Source organism: Mytilus edulis, chromosome 13 (genome assembly GCF_963676685.1).
Source record: "Mytilus edulis chromosome 13, xbMytEdul2.2, whole genome shotgun sequence".
NCBI classification, from domain to species: domain Eukaryota; kingdom Metazoa; phylum Mollusca; class Bivalvia; order Mytilida; family Mytilidae; genus Mytilus; species Mytilus edulis.
The window spans coordinates 46,228,136-46,250,672 of record NC_092356.1 but is presented as its reverse complement, the minus strand read 5'-3'; the positions used below and the strand labels follow the sequence as shown (position 1 = coordinate 46,250,672).

The 22,537-nt window shown below is 32.0% G+C and overlaps 1 protein-coding gene across 1 annotated transcript; it reads left to right on the top strand.

Annotated features, from left to right (window-relative positions):
- The first annotated feature begins 1,873 nt into the window (after positions 1 to 1,873).
- Positions 1,874 to 20,653, top strand: LOC139501844 (fibropellin-1-like). Its single transcript, XM_071291067.1, has 14 exons — positions 1,874 to 1,986; positions 2,877 to 3,120; positions 4,613 to 4,679; positions 5,578 to 5,679; positions 6,646 to 6,723; positions 6,977 to 7,075; positions 8,406 to 8,501; positions 12,068 to 12,163; positions 16,923 to 17,027; positions 17,305 to 17,313; positions 17,834 to 17,938; positions 19,317 to 19,421; positions 19,898 to 19,906; positions 20,523 to 20,653. Exons 2-14 carry the CDS (start codon positions 2,890 to 2,892, stop codon positions 20,651 to 20,653), a joined length of 1,233 nt encoding a protein of 410 aa, XP_071147168.1. The 5' UTR covers positions 1,874 to 1,986; positions 2,877 to 2,889.
- Positions 20,654 to 22,537: the final 1,884 nt, after the last annotated feature.

Below are 22,537 nucleotides of genomic sequence, written 5' to 3'. Positions count from 1 at the left end.
GAAAAAATACAGTTTCGATCTACTGTCATTAATTAATGTTCGTTTTACTATACATATATTGCATACTGAAATCAAAAATTGAAATATCTATTACTAAAACGTGTTTATTTGCTTTGTTAATCTGCAATATGTACCATTTGTTTTGCTAAATAATGATCCTATACAATGTTTACAGAAATGCGTTACCAGTATTCAAACGATTGATCGCCAGGTTAAAGTAGGTGACAACTTTGACCTATCGAGGGCCCCATAGTATTCATTCTGAAATAAACTCCGGTCTAGGTACCAGCGATATGTGTGTGAGAATGAAAAATATCCTTTATGAGGTTCTGTAATTTCCCGCGCCCAAATTCAGACCTTCAACACTGTAGCCATCGGTCTTCACCTCTTTACCACGAACCCACATTAAAGATAAAGTAAAATAACACATAACTATAGAAAAAGGAGAATAAATCAATTATTTCAATTTAAATTCCTAAATCAACTATTCAATTATTCATACATAAGGTCTCATACAGATATGCAATATTAAAATAAATAAGCACTACCGATCTCAATTTTGATGTTCAGAGATATTCATAAATAGCACAATATTGATCTATTTCGAGCAAAATTGAAACACTATAGAGGTACAAAATAGACAAGACAATCACTAACTAAACGATTTAACATATTTCTTACCACATATGTGGTATATTGGTCATATATAGAACCATGAGTGAATTCAAAAAGACCTCATAAGAAATTGATAATTCCTAACAAAAATGCTTCCCAAACAGAGTTATGAGTTATAACGACAGACATTATCGTTACACAAGCTTTAGAGTCAAGATCTCGAACAGGTGGGCTGATACAATACCGGTATTTTAGTGTCTCAATTCACGAGTGGCATATTTTCATAAATCTTTAGTTACCATTATAGTCTTCTCATCTGTTACTTTACGGCTTGTATCCTATTACCGATTGAGATATATTGATTCATTGTGATAACTGGTTACAGATGATTCATGCATTGCAGTAATTGCTGACTATGTCGACACACAAGTTTTTACTTCCTGCAGAGATTCTGTACCGCTTGTATCCTATTACCGATTGTGATATCTTGGCTCAGTCTGAATATCAATTTATTTATGCATAACAGTAAACGCACGCTCTGTCGACCCACATGGATTTATTTCTGGAGAAGTTCCTGTGATTTCCTTCAATTCCGTTGCTTCTTTGATTTGTCTTCTTAATCGATTATTTGAATATCGGTGAATTTCTTTTATCTTGACTTCTTCAGAAATGTTCTGCTATGACGTTATGGTCTCTCCTTACTCTAATTTGCAAACAGCTTTCATGCATATTCGGTGATCAAAACCACGATACCTTGTTGGAAATTTGGCAATCAAACAAAGCAAGTGATGAAAGAAGAATAGAGAACCGTCGAAAGAAGATAAGGCTAACTGAAAGTCTCATTATTTTTTCTGAATTTGTAGAATAATACTGTTAACATGTTTAGTATTAAAAAAAAAAGGAAATAGTAAACCCACATTGTTCGGACGTGTTGACACGTACTACAAATTAACAAGCTCCAATTAATCATTGTCAATACCAACAAACGGAAATATCAATCTCTTAATGTTTAAAATTAACAATTTAAAAAAAATCTCTGATTTAAATCAATTTGTGTACTATGTAAGTTTTATTTTATTTAATCAACATCAAAATGAACGTTTAAAACATAGCAACATTATTTTAAATAATATATCTATCTCTGCCGATTTCCCCAATAATTAAGTTAATATACACATATCATGTTGGAATCCTCAGGATTAAGGTAGTATAATCACTTAACACGTATTGCTGCACTTGAGGAGAGATAACAATTCAGTCTAAATCGTAACCTTTGTGGTAAGATTTCTTGTTTGGACAGTGTTTTTTTTATCGCATAGTAGAGACATCTCATTGATATAAACCTGCGTTTGCGGAACACGTGTATAAAATGTAAGTATAATTTAACATCTTATGTGTACACAAATGTAATCAACATCAACTATTGAAGCATATTGGTATCAATTCACATGTTCTGAAATAACTTTTAAAAGCATACGTTTGCCATCTACCTTTTTGAAAACTAGACACAGGGAAAAATCGCATCAAAATTTACCTGCACAGATCAACTGTTGGTAAACATCTTTGCCAGGGGGTTGAAATGATTATCAAAAATATAATTTTTCTGACAATGTTTTTCAATTCTTATTATGACAATATGCGTCATGTTGTACACGTACAAATGTCAATATTAGGAACCACTATCACATTCTAATCATTTTCAAACTATGTCAATAGATCAAAATAAGTTCGATTAAGATAGAGTTTCATGACACTTTTATGCCTATAAGTACACTTATACATCTACGATACACAAACGGTACAAACTTTTTTGACTGAAAGAGAGCACAGCCTTAAAAGAGGGACGACAGATACCAAACGGGACAATTAAACTCATAACCGAAAATACACTGACAACGCCATGGCTAAAAATGAAAAAGACAAACAGACAAACAATAGTACACATGACAAGACATAGAAAACTAAAGAGTAAGCGACACGAACCCCACCAAAAAACTAGGGGTGATCTCAGATCTCTTAACTGTTAACAGAGAGAGAGAGAGAGAGAGAGAGAGAGAGAGAGAGAGAGAGAGAGAGAGAGAGAGAGAGAGAGAGAGAGAGAGAGAGAGAGAGAGAGAGAGAGAGAGAGAGAGAGAGAGAGAGAGAGAGATGATATGACACTATGATATGCACATCCATTATTTTTGGCAAATAAGTGGTGAAAGAAAAAAATATATAACAGTTGCATATTTTCAAATTTTATTCATCTTAATTATTTACAGACGCAACTAGAGAATGTTTTTATTGTGGATTTTTGTTGTCAATCTAGTACATTGTTATGCTGCAGTAGAAAATTATCCATGTGCGTTTTTACCCAATGACTCAATGAAATGTTTAGAGTATTGGACATTGAAAGAAATGAAGCACAATTGTACTGATGTAAAAGATGATTTAATGTTTACTGGTTTGATAAAGAAAGTCGACGAAGAACATCTCATTAGTGTTCGTGCTAGTTCGGAATCTTTGGTAAGTTACAGTTTGTAACGAAGTATTATAAACAGATTCATAATTATCTATTTTGATCATTTTAATTAATAATTTATCTATATGTTTATTTCTTCATTTATTTAATAATTTTGTTCGTTTATTACCCTCCGTAAACACAGCCTCCAAACTCTTTTCTGGAATAAGCTTCATCAGGAACGCTCAAAGTGAAATGTTTGAAAGTGAAGGATGTATTAGAACTGAAGAAGATATATAACCAAAAAGGTCCTAACGTTCATAGCCGTATTAATGTAAGGTCAACTTTACCTGATTTGAAACCTTAGTTTTCTTTATAACTCGATCAATTTAACAGAGAAGTATGTCATTAATCGTATTAATAAAAAAGTACTGAATTCTGTGATAATAATACTGTTGGATTGAGGTGTTTATCGACCCCGTGCTGTAAAAAATTACAAAACGAATAGGTGTGTGAAATGTTAACTTTTGATATGTTTTTTTTTGTAAATTTCGTCGAATGTGGAAACGTCCGGTGTGACACGAAAATGCCTGTGTGTATTTACATCAATATGGATCTATTCTTTTAAAGATGTTTTTAGTAAAAATAAATGATAGAACATAATTTTCACACTTATTATTCAGAACATAGGATATGCACAAAATTGAGAATTTCTCATAATATACAGATATGAAGATTTCAAATGTACAAATGTAACGATAGCTGAACGATAGATACACATTGATCCGATATCGATTCTGATGTGTGCAAACGTTTTTTTTTTTTAAATATTCATTTAAAACATTATCAAGTCAACACGCGTACCAATATTGATTAACAAAAGTGTCCTCCATAATCAAAATACTAATTTATCCAGAAATGTTCACCAAAGGTTTCGACAAAGTTTTAATTCCTTTAGACTACCCATGGTTGGTTTTTCATGTGTTGGGATAGTGTTACTCAGTCTTTAGTTTTCTATGTCATGTTTGCATAATGTCGTTTGGCATTTGTCGTCTTTTGTTTGGTTTTGTTTTCATTATGGCATTGATAGCTCTTTTTCGACTCATGAGTTTTCATGTCTATTTGGTACATTTCGCTTTACTTTTACATGGTTTTGAACAAATTGTCTGTTTTTCTTAACAATGAAAGACAATAAAACGATTTTGAAAACCATATTCAAGTAAGCATGTTGGGCTTCGGAGGCCAAGTAGTCTAAGAGAGTCTACTACTGCAATCACAGCGTGTCAACACTGAGGCTGTGAGTTCGAATCCTGCTCGTGCGGGTGCGCTCGACTCCAATCTTAATTGAGTAGGATTGCAAATTTTTCTATCGAAGCTCAGTGGTTTTCTCGGCACTCAGGCTTCCTCCATCAATAAAAACTTGCCGTCACGAAATAGCACAAAAGTGGCGCTTCAAAGCAGCGGCAAAACACCAACTATCAATCAAGCAAGCAAGTTATCAAGAAATCAAGAATATGCAAACTAGTTTCCTGACTCAAATGTTTACTTGATTTACAGAACTTTGATGTTAAAACGCAAATATGGGTACGACGAAAAGATGGCTTCTGTGAAAACAACTGTTGCGGTAAGCAAAAGTAAACAGCAAACAAAAATATAAAATGTGTTGATTAACAGAATTCGGTTTTTGTCTTTAGGTTTTGTCTATTACCAACCAGTGTAAAAAAAAGAAAGTGATAATTTTCCTACTATCTATATAACATGCATAAACGCATCTTAGATACCAGGATTAAACTTGTATTTACTATAAACGCCTCGTTTCGTCTACAAAAGACTCATCAGTGACGCTCGAATCCAAAAAAGTCAAAAAAATCCAAATAAAGTACAAACATATGTATGAAATCAGAAAACATATACTTTTATAATAAATTCAGTGTCATTCATATTTGTATTAAACATTCAATGTTTTAATTGTTGATTTAATCCAAAGATACTGACCATCAATACATAAAGTATAAATTGGCAGTACAAATGATAAAACAAGAGGTGGGGAAAAATTACACACCCCAGCTGTATTCTACTTTTACATTTGCAGGTGTAAATGTGAAAGAGAAGAGGTTTTTACTTGATGGTATGATTATATAATAGCAGTTGTCAAACTTAAACATAATATAACGGGCGTAGTAAACTTTAATTTTTTATTCTGAACTACATAAAATAGCTTCGTGTTTTGTAAAGCATTTATTTTACTTGAAAAATATTTCATATCATATATTTTGTGTCGAATATTCTTAAATGATTCTATTCCCACAAAGCAAAGTCATCTATTGGCGTTATGAACATGCTTTCTTCCATAGACATTGTTTGAAAATTGAAAATAAGACACCAACTGTAAAAGAGGGACGAAAGATACCAGGGGACCGTCATTAACATTGTTCATGGTAAGCATTCTTTTATAAAACATTGTTCATGGTAAGCGTCCTTTTATAAAATCTTTTGAAACTTACAAAATATTATATCCATAGGTGGTTTGGCTTGTATTACTCAATTTTGTCTGCATGGTGGACATTGTGAAAATGGCAACTGTGTTTGTAAACCCCAGTACTACGGTCCACATTGTGGAAAATGTAAGTCAAATTCAAATTTAATATTTCATGCAAATATAGAATAACAAGGATAATTATATACAAATATACATACAGGCGGCTGCTGCTTTCCTTATGTTTACATGTATTAATCAACATAATAACGGGAATAAGGAGCAGTTATCATTACACAGGAACAACTTCCAATTCAATCAGATGGAGAAATTATTGGAAAATCGTAACAATGGAGAGTTGAAACTCGTATGCATAGGTTAAGAACCAACGGTGTATTTCTCTCTAGATATTGATATCTCTACTGAAATCGAAAATTATCAACTGTGTACCGAAAAGAGTATTTAGTCCGGTCGTCAAAATAATTGACTAAATATCATCACCATTTTGCCTGCAAAATTGCCTTGAAAAGATTTAGTATATTCAGCCAGCGTTATTATTTACAGTGATCACGAGTTTTCCTATGTTTTAATTTTAAAGTTATTGTTTTTATTACATTTATAATGAATCTTTTTAATGGGATTAATGCAGAAAAATGTAGTGAACTATATCTTTTTCTACACAATCACAATTTGCTTTGATGCGATTTCATCGAGAAAGACTTAACAACAACTATTGTTGTATGACGTCAAAGAAGTGAAAATAATTTTCAAACTGAGAAATCAATTTAATTCATTTGAACCAATCTAATAAAAATGTTCAATTAACACAAAACAAATAAACTAACATCATTATCTCACATAATTATAACTTTAACAAATACTCACCATCTGCATAAGAGATGTATATTTCACTGAACTAGTAAACACATCTGTTTAGGGGCCAGCTGAAGGATGCATGTGGATGCGGGAGTTTCCCGCTGCATTAGAGACCTATTGGTGACCTTCGGCTGGTGTCTGCTCTATGGTCGGGTTGTTGTCTCTTTGACACATTCCCCACTTCTATTTTCAATTTCATATCTATATGACTATTTTATACTTCTTTTATTTTCTTGAGGGGATCCATGTCACAATAAGGTGTGTCACAATGGTGGATTTTGTGTGTATGGATTTTGTATTTTTGGAAAAAATACTGGTAAAGTATTATATAATTACTATCATGAGAATTATGATTCATTACATTTATTTGATGTTGTATCTGCAAGTATATATATTTTTAATTTTGTGTCATTTTTTCACTCTAGATCTTTGAATTCTGCTTGTTTGTTTTTTTTTGTACATCACTAACATTCCTGTTGCGTTAAAACGTCTAATTTGATACCTTATAGTTGTATGCATCATATCTGTTCTCTTTAATAAATACCAAATAAGTTTATATCGTGTTTTAGATAATACATGTGCTGGTATAACTTGTAAAAATGGAGGATCTTGTAATGACGGACATTGCTCTTGTACAACTGGATTTTCAGGTGATCAGTGTCAAAACTGTAAGTCAATGTTCGAAAGTCATATAAATCGATTGAGAGAAAACAAATCCAGGTCTCAACCTTAAACCGAGGGACACATTAACTATAACAGAAAAACACATCAACTATAATAGGAAAACAACGATTCAACAGAAACACTGAAGTGTAACAAAAACAAACGACGATGCAACTCACACAAAAACTAACTGCAAGTTAACAACTGCCATTTACCTGACTTCGTACAGCACATTTTAAGAAAACAATGGCAGGTTGATCCCAGTAATTGATCTAAAAAAAATTAAAATTAAATAATAATCGAGCATATGTCTTGAGTCTTTCATGTACAATATTTTTCTTTTTTGTATCATTATCGGGTGTGGTTCATGATTTCTTTCAAAAAATGATAAATATATCCTCATATGAATATTTTACAAAACCTTCACATTTGTTTTTAATAAATGAAGCATAAGTTGTTATTCCGAAAATAAAAATCGACGACATCAAAACTAAATGTATCTTGTTTATCATACTCAAAGCATGTATGGAAGCATAAACATATAATGAGCATAAGCCGTTATCCAGGAGAGGAAAATTGACACATTTGACTTTTTTCTGTGTTTCCCTGCTGAATTCAGATTTGCACATCCGTTTGTTAATTTCTACCATATTGTTTCAATTCCCAAAATCATTTTTAATTGATACATAGAGAAAAATAAAGAACAAGATGTGGTATAAAAGCAAATGTGAAAACTATCCACAATCCAACTAATTCCAAATGGGTATAAGTAATAATAGACAACTGTATAAAAAATACAATAGTGTATAGTCGGATTTAAAAGACCCCAACATGAAAAATCTGAAATAGTTAAACTGGGAAAACAAACGGACCCAAAAAAGATCTTTTCAGGAATATGACAGACATCAGACGTAAACTCGTTCCGGTCTCTGATCAACATCATCTTCCGTCGACCATGAAATTCATATTTTCTTTTCTTTTATTTTTCATTTCATTTTATTTCGATTTTCAATTTAAGTTTTTTATGTTTGTGAGCTTTAAATAATTTATACAATTTTTGTTCAATCTAGTTATAATATGATAAAATGACATGACAGGCGGACACTCAATGAATTTGTTATAAGTCCTCGAACATTCAAAATACTTAAAGGAACCAATCCAATGGTTGCAGATGCAAGTGCTTTTATATAGTTTTATCTATGTTTCATATACTGGTATTCATACAATTATACTTATATTCATATTCATATCCATATATATTTACAAAAAAAAAGAAAAACAAAGAACATGCAAAAACAAAATAACTTAAAACAAAACATGTTATTCTTTTATCAGACTATCCTTGTCATGGTGTTTCATGCTCAAAAGGAGGATATTGTTTATATGGAGTTTGCTATTGTCACCCTAATACTCAGTGGGAGATATGTGAAAGTGAGTACAATAATCTATATCAGAGTTATATATATATTGGAACTATCTGTCTTGAGAGGTGCATCTAGTTCTTACAAATTGGTGACAAAAATGACCTGATAATATGAATGCATTATACAATAAAATAGTTTTGATATCAGTGAAATAAAATAATTCTCAAGAAGCTACACAAAAAAATGATAAACGACTAAGCAATACATATACACGTGCAGGGTATATACATTTAAATATTCACACGAAACAATAAAATAATCTTTAGCAGTATATCAACTTTTGAAAGATCAAATTTAAGTCCACGATTTTGGTTCGACCAATATTGAATTTGCGACACTTTATCATCATTATTCGCTTACCGTATCAGAATATTTGTAGTAGGCTTAACTTTTGTAATATATAATTAAAAGAATTCATATCATTATTGCGTAATAACATGTATTTGATACAATTGGCGACAAAAGAGACGCATGTTCGACTCTAATTTGCCGTAATTTCGTTGGTCCATTACAGTGTATGAAAAAAAGCAAAACAAATTCATAGGATGAAACCAATGGTCTTATTCAAACTACAATAATGGGCCGGAAACAAATATGTGTAAATTCACAGGATGAAACCAATGGTTTTATTCAAACTACAATAATGGGCCGGAAAAAAATATGTGTACGAACAAGTATTAAAAAAAAAACTCCAACGTAAATTCATCAAGAGGTTCTATAATGAAAACATTGACATTTCAATTGGTAATTTTCCTTTTTTTTGGAATCAATTTAAAGAGATATAGATAAAGGAGACAACAGATACAGTTAAGTCGGCCTCATATCTTGACTTTCATCTAGAAATTGACAATAAGGGTCGGTTGAAAACAAAATTTTACGAATTAAGAGATGATTTCAGCTTCCCAATTGTGAACTTCCCTTTTCTATGTAGCAGCATTGCCTGCATACAGAGTATATATCTACCAATTGATACAATACTCCCGAACTTGTATTTCCTATCATGATTTTTTTGATAGATGGTTTCTGCTCACAAGGAAGCTATTAAACCAGGATTTTCAAATGGTGAATTTGAAATCATCCCTTCGTAAATTTTACGGACGCCATCACGAGTTGGTAGGCCGTTATAAAATAACCGTTTCACAGTTTATATCTATCATAAAGTGGATGATAGAAATAAAAGACGTCTTGACTATTTGATAGATGTATTAGAAAAGCCTAGTAACACGTCAAGGTGACGTGACGTTGCATAAAGCGCGGTACATAGTAAACGTCAAGTATGCGGTATTTACGATATGCTGGGGGCAGCACAAAAGGGAAATTAACAAAAAAAACATTGAATTTAACCATTAAGAAAATAAAATAACTGAAAACTTTAAGCATTTCTCAAATGAATTAATGTCCATGAAAAACTAAATTGAATCTCGCTATTAACACATTTAAAATTTTTGTATAATTCACTTAGTCTATTTCTTTATCTTCTCCATGGCGACCATTTTAGCTTTGCGACAGGTTTTAACTGCACAGTCTGTATTGTCATCATAGCTATTCATACTAACTTCAAGTGGGTACAGTTTTGTGATCGGACGCGATGTTAGTCCATTTCTGGTCCGTATGACGGCAAATCTTGCTAGTCCGTCTCCTCCTACATTGAGTTTTCGACAACGGCTTTGTAGAAGGGACTTTAGGTAGTTGGTATTTTGTGCGTGAATTTGAGCTATGCGTATATTGTTGGATTGCTGATGTTGAAGGTTGACTAATAAATGTAGATGGAACCGATTGTGTAAAACTATTGGCATGAGGGTTCAAATTCAATGAAATTTGTTCATTTGCGGGTAAATTCTGATTTTGAACTGACTTTGTTAATTTTGTAACTTGTCGTAATTTATATTCTAAATTGAACATGTACTCATCTGATTCCTGTATTCCCACTGCTACATCTTCATCCGAAGTTTGCTCTAATATCTTTTCGTTGATAATCTCTAAAGTTCTTTTCTTCTGAGTGACTACTTCTAATAATGTTGAAATTTCCTTGTAGTCCGCTTCGTAACTTTGTTGAATTTCTTCAAATTTCTTTAGGAGTTTCGTTACTGCACCTTTGTGTCCCGCTCGGACGGCTTTCATCTTCGTATTTTATTTTCTATCCTGGTCACGGCACCATAACATCATAAAGTGGATGATAGAAATAAAAGACGTCTTGACTATTTGATAGATGTATTAGGAAAGCCTAATAACACGTCAAGGTGACGTGACGTTACATTAAGCGCGGTACATTGTAAACGTCAAGTGTGCGGTATTTACGATAATATCTGATGTTCTTTGTGTCGTAACTTCAATCCACTTTCCTTTTTATCACGAATCTGATCTACCAAATTTGAACCGAGTTCGTGTTCCTATTCTTTTGTTTTCTATGTTGTGTTTTTTGTACTATTATTTGTCTGTTCGTCTTTTTATATTTTAGCCATGGCGTTATTAGTTTATTTTGGATTTGTGATTTTGACTGTCCCTCTGGTATCCTTCGGTCATCTCTTAACGGAATATTGTACAATTTGAGCAATGTTGTGCGGTCGATACAATGATATATTTAACTGAAAGACGTATGTTGACTGAGGACGAAGTCAGAGGTTGATATACTTCATTGAGTTGATATGTCCTGTATAGATCTCAAAGAAATGTAACATTGTGATCTTATCAATTTTCTACCATATACAATGTATGTATCAAAAATCGTCAGTGCATTATATTTTATTTTATCTTGTTGAATGTTATAGATAGCATATTGTCTTTTTGACAATACCAACATATTGATTGTTATTGCATTTCCCTTTTTTTGTGTGTGTACAGCTGAATATGTATTTGACAAACATTTTGGAAAATAATAGATGAAACGTATACAGTTCCCAAACAATTTCATAAAATCCACAAAGTATATCCATTTTTTTATATTTTAAAATAACTGCGCATTATGACTTTTATTTAAGTCGTTTTAAACCTTTGAAAGTACATTACAATGTATGATATGTGAGATACTAAACGAATCAAATTAGTCAATAATAATAAACAAGTTGATAACATATACATTTACCACTGTGACAACATGACATTTTTGTTTTACTTACTTGCGGCCGTTATTTTGCTGGTTATTTTCTCGGTTTTTCAAATTTATCTTTTGCTGAACAATACTGTTTTCATAACAAAATTGGTAAAACATTTTTTTCAAAGGAGGAGAACTCCTATACATAATTAAGATAAATTCATGCATGTTCACATGGTCATATTAAGTGTGTCAATTTTACTGTTTCTTTTTTAGTTTTCATAAAATTACAAAACAAAATTTTTCTAGACGTTCGTTTGAATTCCTTTCCATTATTTCACAAGAATTTTAGACTCGTTTTCATCAATACAGTACCATCAACTAACCACTGTTTGATGTTGCTTCTATATAAATATATGTTTACCTCTCTGTCACATAATTCGACTAACTGTAACATTCATATGATAACAAAATAACCAACAAACAAAACAAAAAATTAAAGCAAATAACCAAAAACTAAACGAATATTTATCTTTGACCAGATGATCCTTGCCATAATGTTTCATGCATGAAAGGCGGATATTGCGTAAAAGGAGTTTGCTACTGTCCAAACAATAACCAGTGGTTACCATGTGAACGTGAGTGGAATAATCTATATCAGAAGTATATGTATAATAATTATTCATCTTTGAGTGAACATCGTTTTTACTTCGCCGCGAAAGAAACAAATGAAAACATAACAAAAGTAAAGGATTTCAAAAAATTTTAATTTCACTTGTGAAATTAAAATTCAATACGATATCATAATAAAAAGGCATAGTAGGTGCATGAAATATGCTTTCAAGAAAGAAAAAATACCATGAGGACAATAAGGAAAATTACAGATGATGATGGATAAACAATTATTTGTTTAATTGAATGAATTTGGTGTGTATAACATGTTTCACACAAAACAGAATACAATTAAATCAGCCTTATTATTATCAAACTTAACACATTTGGATTGAATGACAAAATATAAAATCTGTGTCACGCTGTGAGCGTTCTTTACTAAGTACAAATATATAATAACAATCTTAATTTTTTTATAAAAAGAAAAAAAAAACTACTGTTCATTCTGAAAAGCTGTTAGAACAGTATTCTTTATATTCTACTTCTTTTTATGTTAATAGTAATCAAAGGTGCCAGGCTTTAAATTTGATACACCAGACGCGAGTTTTGTCTACATAAGACTCATCAGTGACGCTAGCCGTGGTCTAGTGGTTAGTGCATCAGTCTCCTAACACAAAGGTTCCTGATTCGATCCCAGCTCCGGGAGGGGGGGGGGGGGGAGAGTTCAGGGACTGAATTTTTCTAAATTCAACTCCTTTGGTTTGTGCGATGTCAATATGTTGTACATACCTACATTACTCTGTTGACGATAAGACGTCGGAATTGGACCAGACAACAAATAACCAAGTTTTGACTTTACGGCGGTTGACCATTTCCTCTTAATATTGTATCCTCTACGAATTCCCAATAGAAATCAGCTCCGATGAGCAAGGAAATTTCAAAAGAAGAGTTGTCTTCTGTAAACGGACGAGCTAAACGTAATCCTTTCAGGTACTTGAATTCTCGTATACCATTACCGATGTAATTCGTTAACGGGCTGGCGATGTTCGGTACTACTAGAACCTCAACTGAAATTTTCGTTCTATTTATCGACTCTACGTATACGCGCGCTCTTGACAAATGACGGACTTTAATGTCGGTACTTCAAATGCCGATAAATGTATGGTTTCTGTTCCTAGTATTTCTAAATCTATTTTCGACGTTAATTCCTCGGTAACAAAAGAGCGCTGTGCTCCTTCATCAAACAAAATATGCGTATCAACATATCGATTTCCCCCAACTGGTGCAACGGCAGTTTTTAGAAGCACGTTCGAACGGGATTTTTCTTCAGACGAATGAAAACTTGCGGCGAGCAGTGTATTTTCGTTATCATCAACTACGGCATTAACTGACATTTGCTGATCATTAGTACAGGTATTTCCATGGCAAAGACTTGTGTGGTGCTTTTGATGGCACTGGCGGCAGCGAAATTTCGATTTACAATCTACGGAACGGTGTGATCCTAAACAGTTAAAACATAACTTCTTTTCTTTGACGATTGATAGGCGTGTATCGTGATCTGTAATATTTGGGCATTTTGCAGTGTCATGTAAATTCTGGCAGAATATGCAAGGTTTTTGTCGAATATTTTGTGTTTGTCTCTCACGGTTATCGAATGTTACTACTTTACTCGGTTCACATTTTCTATTAACGCATGTCAAAAACGATGCGGTCATTGTGGTATGCTGCATTGAATCCATAAACGACGACGAACGTTGTCCAGCTTCAATTATAGTGATTTCTTTCAAAATTCCACGTCTCAAATCAATCAATTCCCAATTATCGGAACCGTTTTCACGAGCTAAGTGTTGTCGTATTTCTGACGGAAGCTTGTTCAGTATTATCGGAATAAGTAATGCACCATACGATTCTCCGGAGCGGCATAACGATTCAAGACCTCTTATATATGCCTCTAACTTGTCGTAATAAACACGTAGACTGAGTAGGTTGTTTTGTGGTGCTCTAAGTTCTAGCAAAGCTTGCATATAAGCATTTATAATCTTATGCGATTGTCCGAAACGCTCCTTTAAAAGTTTAATAGCTTCCATGTAATTTGAGTTTGTGAGCGGTAACCCGTCAATAGTTCATCATTAACAAGCTGGGATTTTAAATAACTAAGTTTCTGTACGTATGTGAGTGTTACATTGTAATGGACGGAAGATTCAAAAGAGTCCCAAAATGTTTGCCAAGTCAGAATTTCTCCGTTAAACATGGGTAGTGTAAGTTTCGGCAAATGGTGATTTTGGTTGCTAGGTTGCTGAACGGGATACATTTGTGTTGTGTACGGAACAGAACTGTGTTGATCAATGTTTTCAAAAGTGTGAGAAGGTAATGCGTGATCATGCTGTGGGATATCATTATCAGTACATGATTTGTTTGCGAATGTTTTCCGTAAATGTCGTATTTTGGTGTTCGGAAAGAATTTGTACTCATTTGCATTAAGAATTTCTTCCTCGATGTCCTCCTCCTTTAAAGAATTCATAATATCTTCGTCCAATGCACTAATAATTTTCTGTTTTTGAATTAATGTTTCTAAAAGTTCAGCACTTTCTTTTTTTTTTTTTTTTTTTTTTTATCACAGCAGATTTTAATAAAACAATACTATTACAAAGTAAAGTCCGTTTCGTATATTTGTGCTTAATATGTTATGAGATTGTAATTTTAATGATTATTTATCTTGGCCTAATTTGATTTTTGTGGATTTGTTACTACTTTGTTTTGTATGGACTGAAAATAAAAAAGAAGATGTGGTATGATTGCCAATGAGACAACTGTCTACATGAGACCAAAAAAGACACAAAAATTAACAACTATAGGTCACAATTTTTTACAACATAATGTTATTGCGCATTTTAGAAATCACTTGAACAATCGTATTTAAAAATGTAACCTGTCAGTTGGTAAGCTACACTCGACAACTTCTTGCCAATGCATACACGTGTGACTAAATGTACCTTATTTAAAACCGTTGGATCGATGCCAGTACTGTTATAGATTTCCAAATTCAGAATGTCAACTTAGAAATGCTGATTACTGAGCTTTTGATACCTTTGGGAAGGAAAACTTTAAATGGGAATACATCTTTAATACTGACAATGATAAAAAAAATATTGAATGTACAATATTATAGGGTAGTTTATTTAAAGTACTGATAGGACTCAAAGATATGTTAGACAGTGGTGTGTTATTGATAAATATTGTTTCGTATATTTATTGGCCTTTACTTCTCTGGTAATGTTTAAGAAAATAGTTTATAACAAATGTTTCAACCTAGATAATATACGCAAACCAAAATATACCTCTAATATATGTTACAGGCATTTTCTAAATTAAGGCATTTTAAAAAATGACTAAATTTTCAGGCAACTTATAAAATGCCTAACATTGACAGGCATTATACAAAATGACTAAAAATACGAAATTTTTAAACAAAATTCAACAAAGTGCCTGTTCAGTTTCGATCAATTTGTAAAAGCAGGCTGTCATTGAGATGCATATGACAAAAGTGGACAATAGTTACTGAAAACCCCTTATCATTTTCAAATTATTTTTCAAGATGTAACAGTTCCCATTTGAAATTGGCTTTTTTTTTTTACAATTTTCCCATATCCTTCTATAATAACCCCGGCCCTATGTTCTATTGTTAGCCATGGCCGTGTCGGTTGGATAGGTGAGTCTTCGGATACAATTTTCAATCTAGATAGCCTATTGTACCCATTTTTAATTATATTGGGCCCAATAGATTAAGTGGAGAAGAATTTTGTGAAAGATTACTAATTTAAAATTGACTATAAAGGGCTACTCCTTAAAATTTCATTAAAATTACCAATTCATGGGCAGCAACCCGTCAGCACTTTCTTCATTGTCTAAGTTTGAATCGTCTTCCGTTTTCCGTAAAAGTCTCGTTACTGCACTTTTGTGACCAGCTCAGACTGCTTTTAGCTTGCTGTCCATCTTATCCTGGTAACGGCACCAAAAATGTGTGGAATAAACTAAGTAAGTCGTATATGTACTTTGGGTTGTGTTTACTTTGCGTATAATATTTACAATGGCGAAGCCCATACAAGGTGAAAGAAACGTCACAAACATGTTAACGTAAATACGGGAAACGTAACGTTATAACTTCGAACTATTCTCAACAGTACCAAGTCAGGAATATGGCCATTGTTATATTATAGTTCGTTTCTGTGTGTATTACATTATAACTTTGTGTCGTTTGTTTTCTCTTATTTTTGAGTGTAAATTCACATTGCGATAAGACGTGTCACGGTACTTGTCTATCCCAAATTCATGTATTTGGTTTTGATGTTATATATATATGTTATAATTGTTATTCTCGTGGGATTTTGTCGGTGTGTGTTACATTTTAGTGTTATGTCGTTGTTCTCCTCTTATATTAAATGCGTTTCCCTCGGTTTTAGTTTGTTACCCCGATTTTGTTTTTTGTCCATGGATTTATGAGTTTTGAACAGCGGTATACTACTGTTGCCTTTATTAATCCTTATTAATAGATATGAATCATTCGAAATGTGAAATTTAGGAAGTTATTGATATAGGACTGAATTGCAAGATATATAATTAACTTCCATAAAATGCTTATAATAATTATGTATCATACGCATTATAATACCATATTTGAATCCATTTCAAAAGAACTACCACGAGTTATCATTACCCTTTAATAAACGTTTTTATAAACGGTTTACTTGTAGAATGAGTATTTTACTATTTTCTTTTTTTAAACAGATTGCTTACCAAATCAATGCAGTGTACATGGAAAATGTATAAACCTACAAACCAGATTCTCGTGTACATGTGATACGGGTTATACCGGGATAACATGTAATACTGGTATGTTGATAAAATCTTTCAATACATAACGCGGCGCCTTCCGTCTACATAGGACTCATCTGTTATACAGCAATAGCTCACTATGCGTTACTTTTTCAATTTTTTTGTGTGGTTGATGGATTTTGTGTCATGAATTTATAAACTTTTTCTTTTCTTTTTCAGTTAGTAATATTCGAATAAAATCTTTTTGTTTTCATTTTAAAAAATCCAAAATGCATTGTGAAGTTAATCAAATGTCTATATATTTCATGTGTTAAATTTTTCTTTTCTCTTGCAGTTGTTGATCGTAAGTATTATAAGTTTATGGTTGTAAGTTAAAATGACAAAAATACAGGAACAGGATACACAATATTTGCAATTTAGAATTTAAAATGTTCTCATGTCCATAGTATGGAATACCGTTTTAAAATTACTAAACCGGGTATCAAACATTTTTAAATTACTAATAAAATCAATAAAAATCAAGGCAAATGACAAAGCGAGGACAAACAAACTTGTAAATGCCACTACAGTGTATGTAACAAAAAAATAAAACTGAGCAATTCGAACCTCGTCAAAAAAGGGGTTGGTTTAAGATGCTAAACAAAGTGTAAGCAGATTCAATTTGGCATTCCCGACCAAGAAGTTATTGACTTATGAAGGTAACAGATAAGTAATGTTCATTTAGAAGTAAATGTAAAATGTTCAATTTGTAATGAAAAGTTTTAACAATCCAATTTCACTTAAATTTCGTACTAGTTTATATCTAAAGGATCTTTAGATTATAATTCAATTTGATTTAACTGTTCCTCATTCTATTCCTACAGATTGTCACCCTGATCCGTGTAATAGAAATGGGCATTGTACTAACAGTCCATCTGGATTTTCATGCTTCTGTCAAAATGGATATACAGGATCAACATGCAATAAAGGTATAGATATATTTAATTAAAGTTTGAAATTTGGTTCTATTTTAAAACATGTATGTGGAGACATTATAATTTCTTTGCTTTTAACCACAAGTATGGTCTTGAGAAACGATGATAATCCGTCGAAAGGGGACGGTAAATGGCTGGCCCGGGTTAAGAAAGAGCAATATCTCTTGCACGTAAAAAACACCCTTGTAGATTTCGAGAAAGAGCAGGCTAATGCCGCTACAAGGCAGCACTCGCACCCGAAAAGTGGAAAGGGAATCTAATAAGTTGCAATAAGTTGTTTCCTAATCCACTCTAAATAAATATGTTTAAAATAAGTTGGCAACATTGAATAGTCTGCTAGGTTTGCTATGCTGTCCTACGGATTCTTATTATAGTTACAACGTGTTATTGCAAATCAATCTCTTTACTTTTAAAAACAATGCAGGAGTTTTATTCCGAAACTGGACCTAAAATACAGTGGGTAAATGAATATATGGTCAAGTTTACCTAAGAGATATATATTGTGCATGTTATAGTATAGCAAACTGTACATTCTGCATATTTGTATTCTAAAAAAGGTGGTTTTTTTTATACCACTATGTATAAACATTATAAAGCATTAAGTAGAGTGTGTTATGCTTTGGTTTTGTTTCCTTTAGTGTTTTCTGTTGTTCTGTTGTCCTGTTCGTTTTGTTACTTGATTTGTTGGTAGTGCTGATAATGATTTTTTTTTATCTCTGCGCCAATCTATTAGGTTTTTTTTTTTGGAAGCTTATATAACGACTTAGCTTTGTTTTATATTTATAATTTCAGTTATTGATTGTGAGTATTAATCTTGTTTCGAACTGCAAAAAAGAACAACATTTTATTACAATGTATAAACTTCAAACTTATATCACTATCCAGATATTTATGATTGCGAAATGTCGGATGTATACGTGCATGATATACGGGAACTTCATCTACACTCAGTTTGACGTTACAATTGTTGTACGTCTGTGACATTTTACAGGACGCTTTTGCTATTAATAAATACCTGAATGTTATAGAGACTCTAAAATAGAAACTTAACACAGTTGTTTAACACAATAATTATATATACCTTTTAATAGAAAACGGAATGAATAATTTGCATCAACGGAACATGATGATAACAGGTTGCTGTTGTAAATAGTAAAGTAGAAACTTTCAATAACATCCTAAAAAGAACCAATTAAAGTTCCCAACAACAACAAAAAAACTTTGTAAAATGCAAACATAAAAGTAATGTATATATCTATAATCTATAATATGCACTATATAAAATTATGTAATGTTGCCTAAATGTAGAGGAGTATAAATTAAAAAAAAACACCTTATGGTGAAATAAATTCTTTAGTTTTTTAATTTACAGTCTGTCATCCTGATCCTTGTTCAGGACAAGGAAGTTGTTTAAATAGTCCAGCCGGTTATACGTGTCATTGTAATAAAGGATACACAGGAAAGCAATGTGATACAGGTTAGACTGTTTCTTCGCTCCATTTAACTCTCGGTTATTGTTGTTTCACGTAAGAAATATCTGCAAAACAATTGACAGAAAAAAAAATTCATTTAAGATTGTTAAAAGTCATGTTTGTTCTTTTAATGTTAAAACCTAGTGAAAGCTTTATACCACATGATACTGTGATTAATAATATAATTTGTATAGCAAAGCTTGATAGACATGATTCCAATACGTACTGAATTTATTTATTTATTGTGTTTTCCTGCAGCGATAGATCGCCTGTTATTTTTATTTTTAACTTTGAAAGAAACTATTTAGGGTATACACCGATGAATTCAAAACTGTCTTACCTAAATCAATAAGTTTAAAATGAACATTATATATGAATTACGTGAACGTCAATTAGCAAAAATCGTTATATCATATATAGCAAGTATTACATGTTCATGTGCTTTTACCTGTTTTGATTTCCATTGTTTTTTTTATTACAGTTACCAATCGTAAGTACATTTTGCTCTTTCGACTGTGTCACATCTTTTTCACATCTTATGTATAACACCTATTTTACCTAATACTTACATTACAAAACGACGGCTGCCACTAGTGAAGTAGGATCTGCTCACCCTTCCGGATCCTGCAATCTCGCCAGGTTTTTGTGGGTTTCGTGTTGCTCAGGTTTTAGTTTTCTATGTTATTTGTGTACTGTTGTTTGTCTCTTTGATTTGTTTTCGTTTTTTGCCATGACTTTGTAAGTTCAATTTCACTTATGAATTTGAATATTCCTTAAGTATATTTTGTCTCTATTTTAATATTTCATTATATGTTAGAACTTCAAGTTGAATACTGGAAGGACAATACAATGTTATTGTATTTTAAGTACGCCTTATTCATCAATACCATGTTTATTGAGAGAACATTTTTTTTCAATTGTGATATTGAAAAAGAGGGACAAAAGATACCAGAGGGAGAGTCAAACTATTCACCTCAGACATGCGTCAGTAATAACAATAATGTAAGAAACGAGTATTTGTATAAGTGATTCCCAAACAGATATTAAAATTACCATTGTTCAACTGGATTATTATGAACTTTATATTACTACTTTTATTGTTTCAGATTGTTTACCAGATCCTTGCAAGGGTCATGGAAGCTGTTATGACGGCAAACAAGGCTACTTTTGCAATTGCCATGCCGGCTACACAGGACAAAATTGTGAACGCAGTAAGTTGAGTGAAGAACAGTACTAAATAGATATATATATTTAACAACTCAAGGTGTATTGGTGTATTGTGTTGTTCAATTAAATTAGAAAAACTCACTAATTTATACAGAGACGAAGTATTTAGAGGAATCTAAGCAACGAGCTCCACTGATAATTCTTATAAAGTCTGGCGTACCAAATTGCAAGCCGGGTATCGTTTCTTTTAGCGCAATTATCTTTTTGTTTTGAATATTTGTTTTGTTTGACATCTCTATTATATATGTTGTGAACATTTTGATTTAGTATTGCTTTCCTAAGGTGTACATGTAGTTGCCATAAACAGATATACATGACATCGGATCGATACAGCTTGAACGTTTCGCAACATTTCTACAAATCTTTATTCATTTTTCGATTTGTTTAAGACAAGTTGGGTTGTATCTTTGTTAACACTAAACGCTTTGTTTGATGTTGAAAGTTTGTATTTAAGAGTTATCAACAATTTGTTTCTTTTAAAAGTCTTTAATTTCAAATTATTTTTAAACTATTGTTTTAATTATTTTCAGGCGTCATGCGTGAGTATATGGATATTATGGACACGTCAGTACAGTTTTTTATCACAAATAATAATAATAATAATAATAATAATAATAATAATAATAATAATAATAATAATAATAATAATAATAATAATAATAATAATAAAAAAAAAAATAATAATAATAATAATAATAATAATAATAATAATTATAATTATAATTATTATTATTATTATTATAATAATGATAATGATAATAATAATAATAATAAAAATAATAATAATTAGCAAGGGTGCTACATAGATATAAGAAGATGTGATATGAGTGACAATGAGACAACTCTCCATCCAAGTCATAATTTGTAAAGAAAAAAAAACATCATATGTGAAAGTACAGTCTTCAAAACGGAGCCTAAGCTCACACCGAACAATAAGCTGAAGAGCTCAAAAAAAGACTAATGTAAAACCATTCACACGGGAAAACAAACAGTCTTATTTATAGAAAAATTTATCTGTCACTTTGTTCATGATTCTTACGCTATACCTTCTTGAGAACTTCATCTAAATTTTTAAATTCTATTATGTAAATAATAACATCAAATCCGTTGGTAATCAGTATTGTATTTCACTTTCATATTTATTCCCTGTTCTTCTAACTATATCAATCAAACCTGCTTACGACACCACCTGTATTAAGCAAAAACCATTAATATTAGGCCCCTCTGTAAGGCATTTCATATTGATGAAACCTGTATTAAAAGAACACCTGTCTTATGAGACCACCTTTCCTTGCGTAGTCTCATCAAACAGGTTCCAATGGGAACCAATTGTGCCCCTCTTTTTCCCGACTTATTTCTTTATTTTAATGAGGCTGACTTCAAACAGGAACTTTTAAGGAAGAAAGATGAGAAGTTAGCAATATCCTTTAACTCTACTTTCCGCTATATAGATGATGTTCTTTCACTAAATAATTCAAAAGTTGGTGACTATGTTAAACGCATCTATCCTATCGGAATACAGATAAAGGATACAATAGATACAGTTAAGTCGGCCTCATGTCTTGACTTACATCTAGAAATGGACAATGAGGGTCGGTTAAAAACAAAACTTAACGACAAAAGAGATGATTTAAGCTTTCCAATTGTGAACTTTCCATTTCTAAGTAGCAATATTCCAGCAGCACCTGCAAACTGGGTAGATATCTCCCAATTGATACAATATTTCCGTCCTTTCATTTCCTATTATGATTTTCTTGAAAGAGTGTTGCTGCTCACAATGTAGCTATTAAACCAAGAGTTCCAAATGGTGAAGTTGAAATCAGCCCTTCGAAAGTTTTACAGACGCCATCACGAGTTGGTTGACCGTTATGGAATAACCGTTTCACAAATGATA

What these genes read in the sequence shown, in the direction of transcription:
- LOC139501844 (XM_071291067.1), top strand. Translation starts at nt 2,890, where the DNA reads ATGTTTTTATTGTGGATTTTTGTTGTCAATCTAGTACATTGTTATGCT. An exon ending in GTGCTAGTTCGGAATCTTTG is followed by an intron (nt 3,121 to 4,612) that starts GTAAGTTACAGT and finishes CTTGATTTACAG; the next exon opens with AACTTTGATGTTAAAACGCA. An exon ending in CGGTCCACATTGTGGAAAAT is followed by an intron (nt 5,680 to 6,645) that starts GTAAGTCAAATT and finishes TATTTTCTTGAG; the next exon opens with GGGATCCATGTCACAATAAG.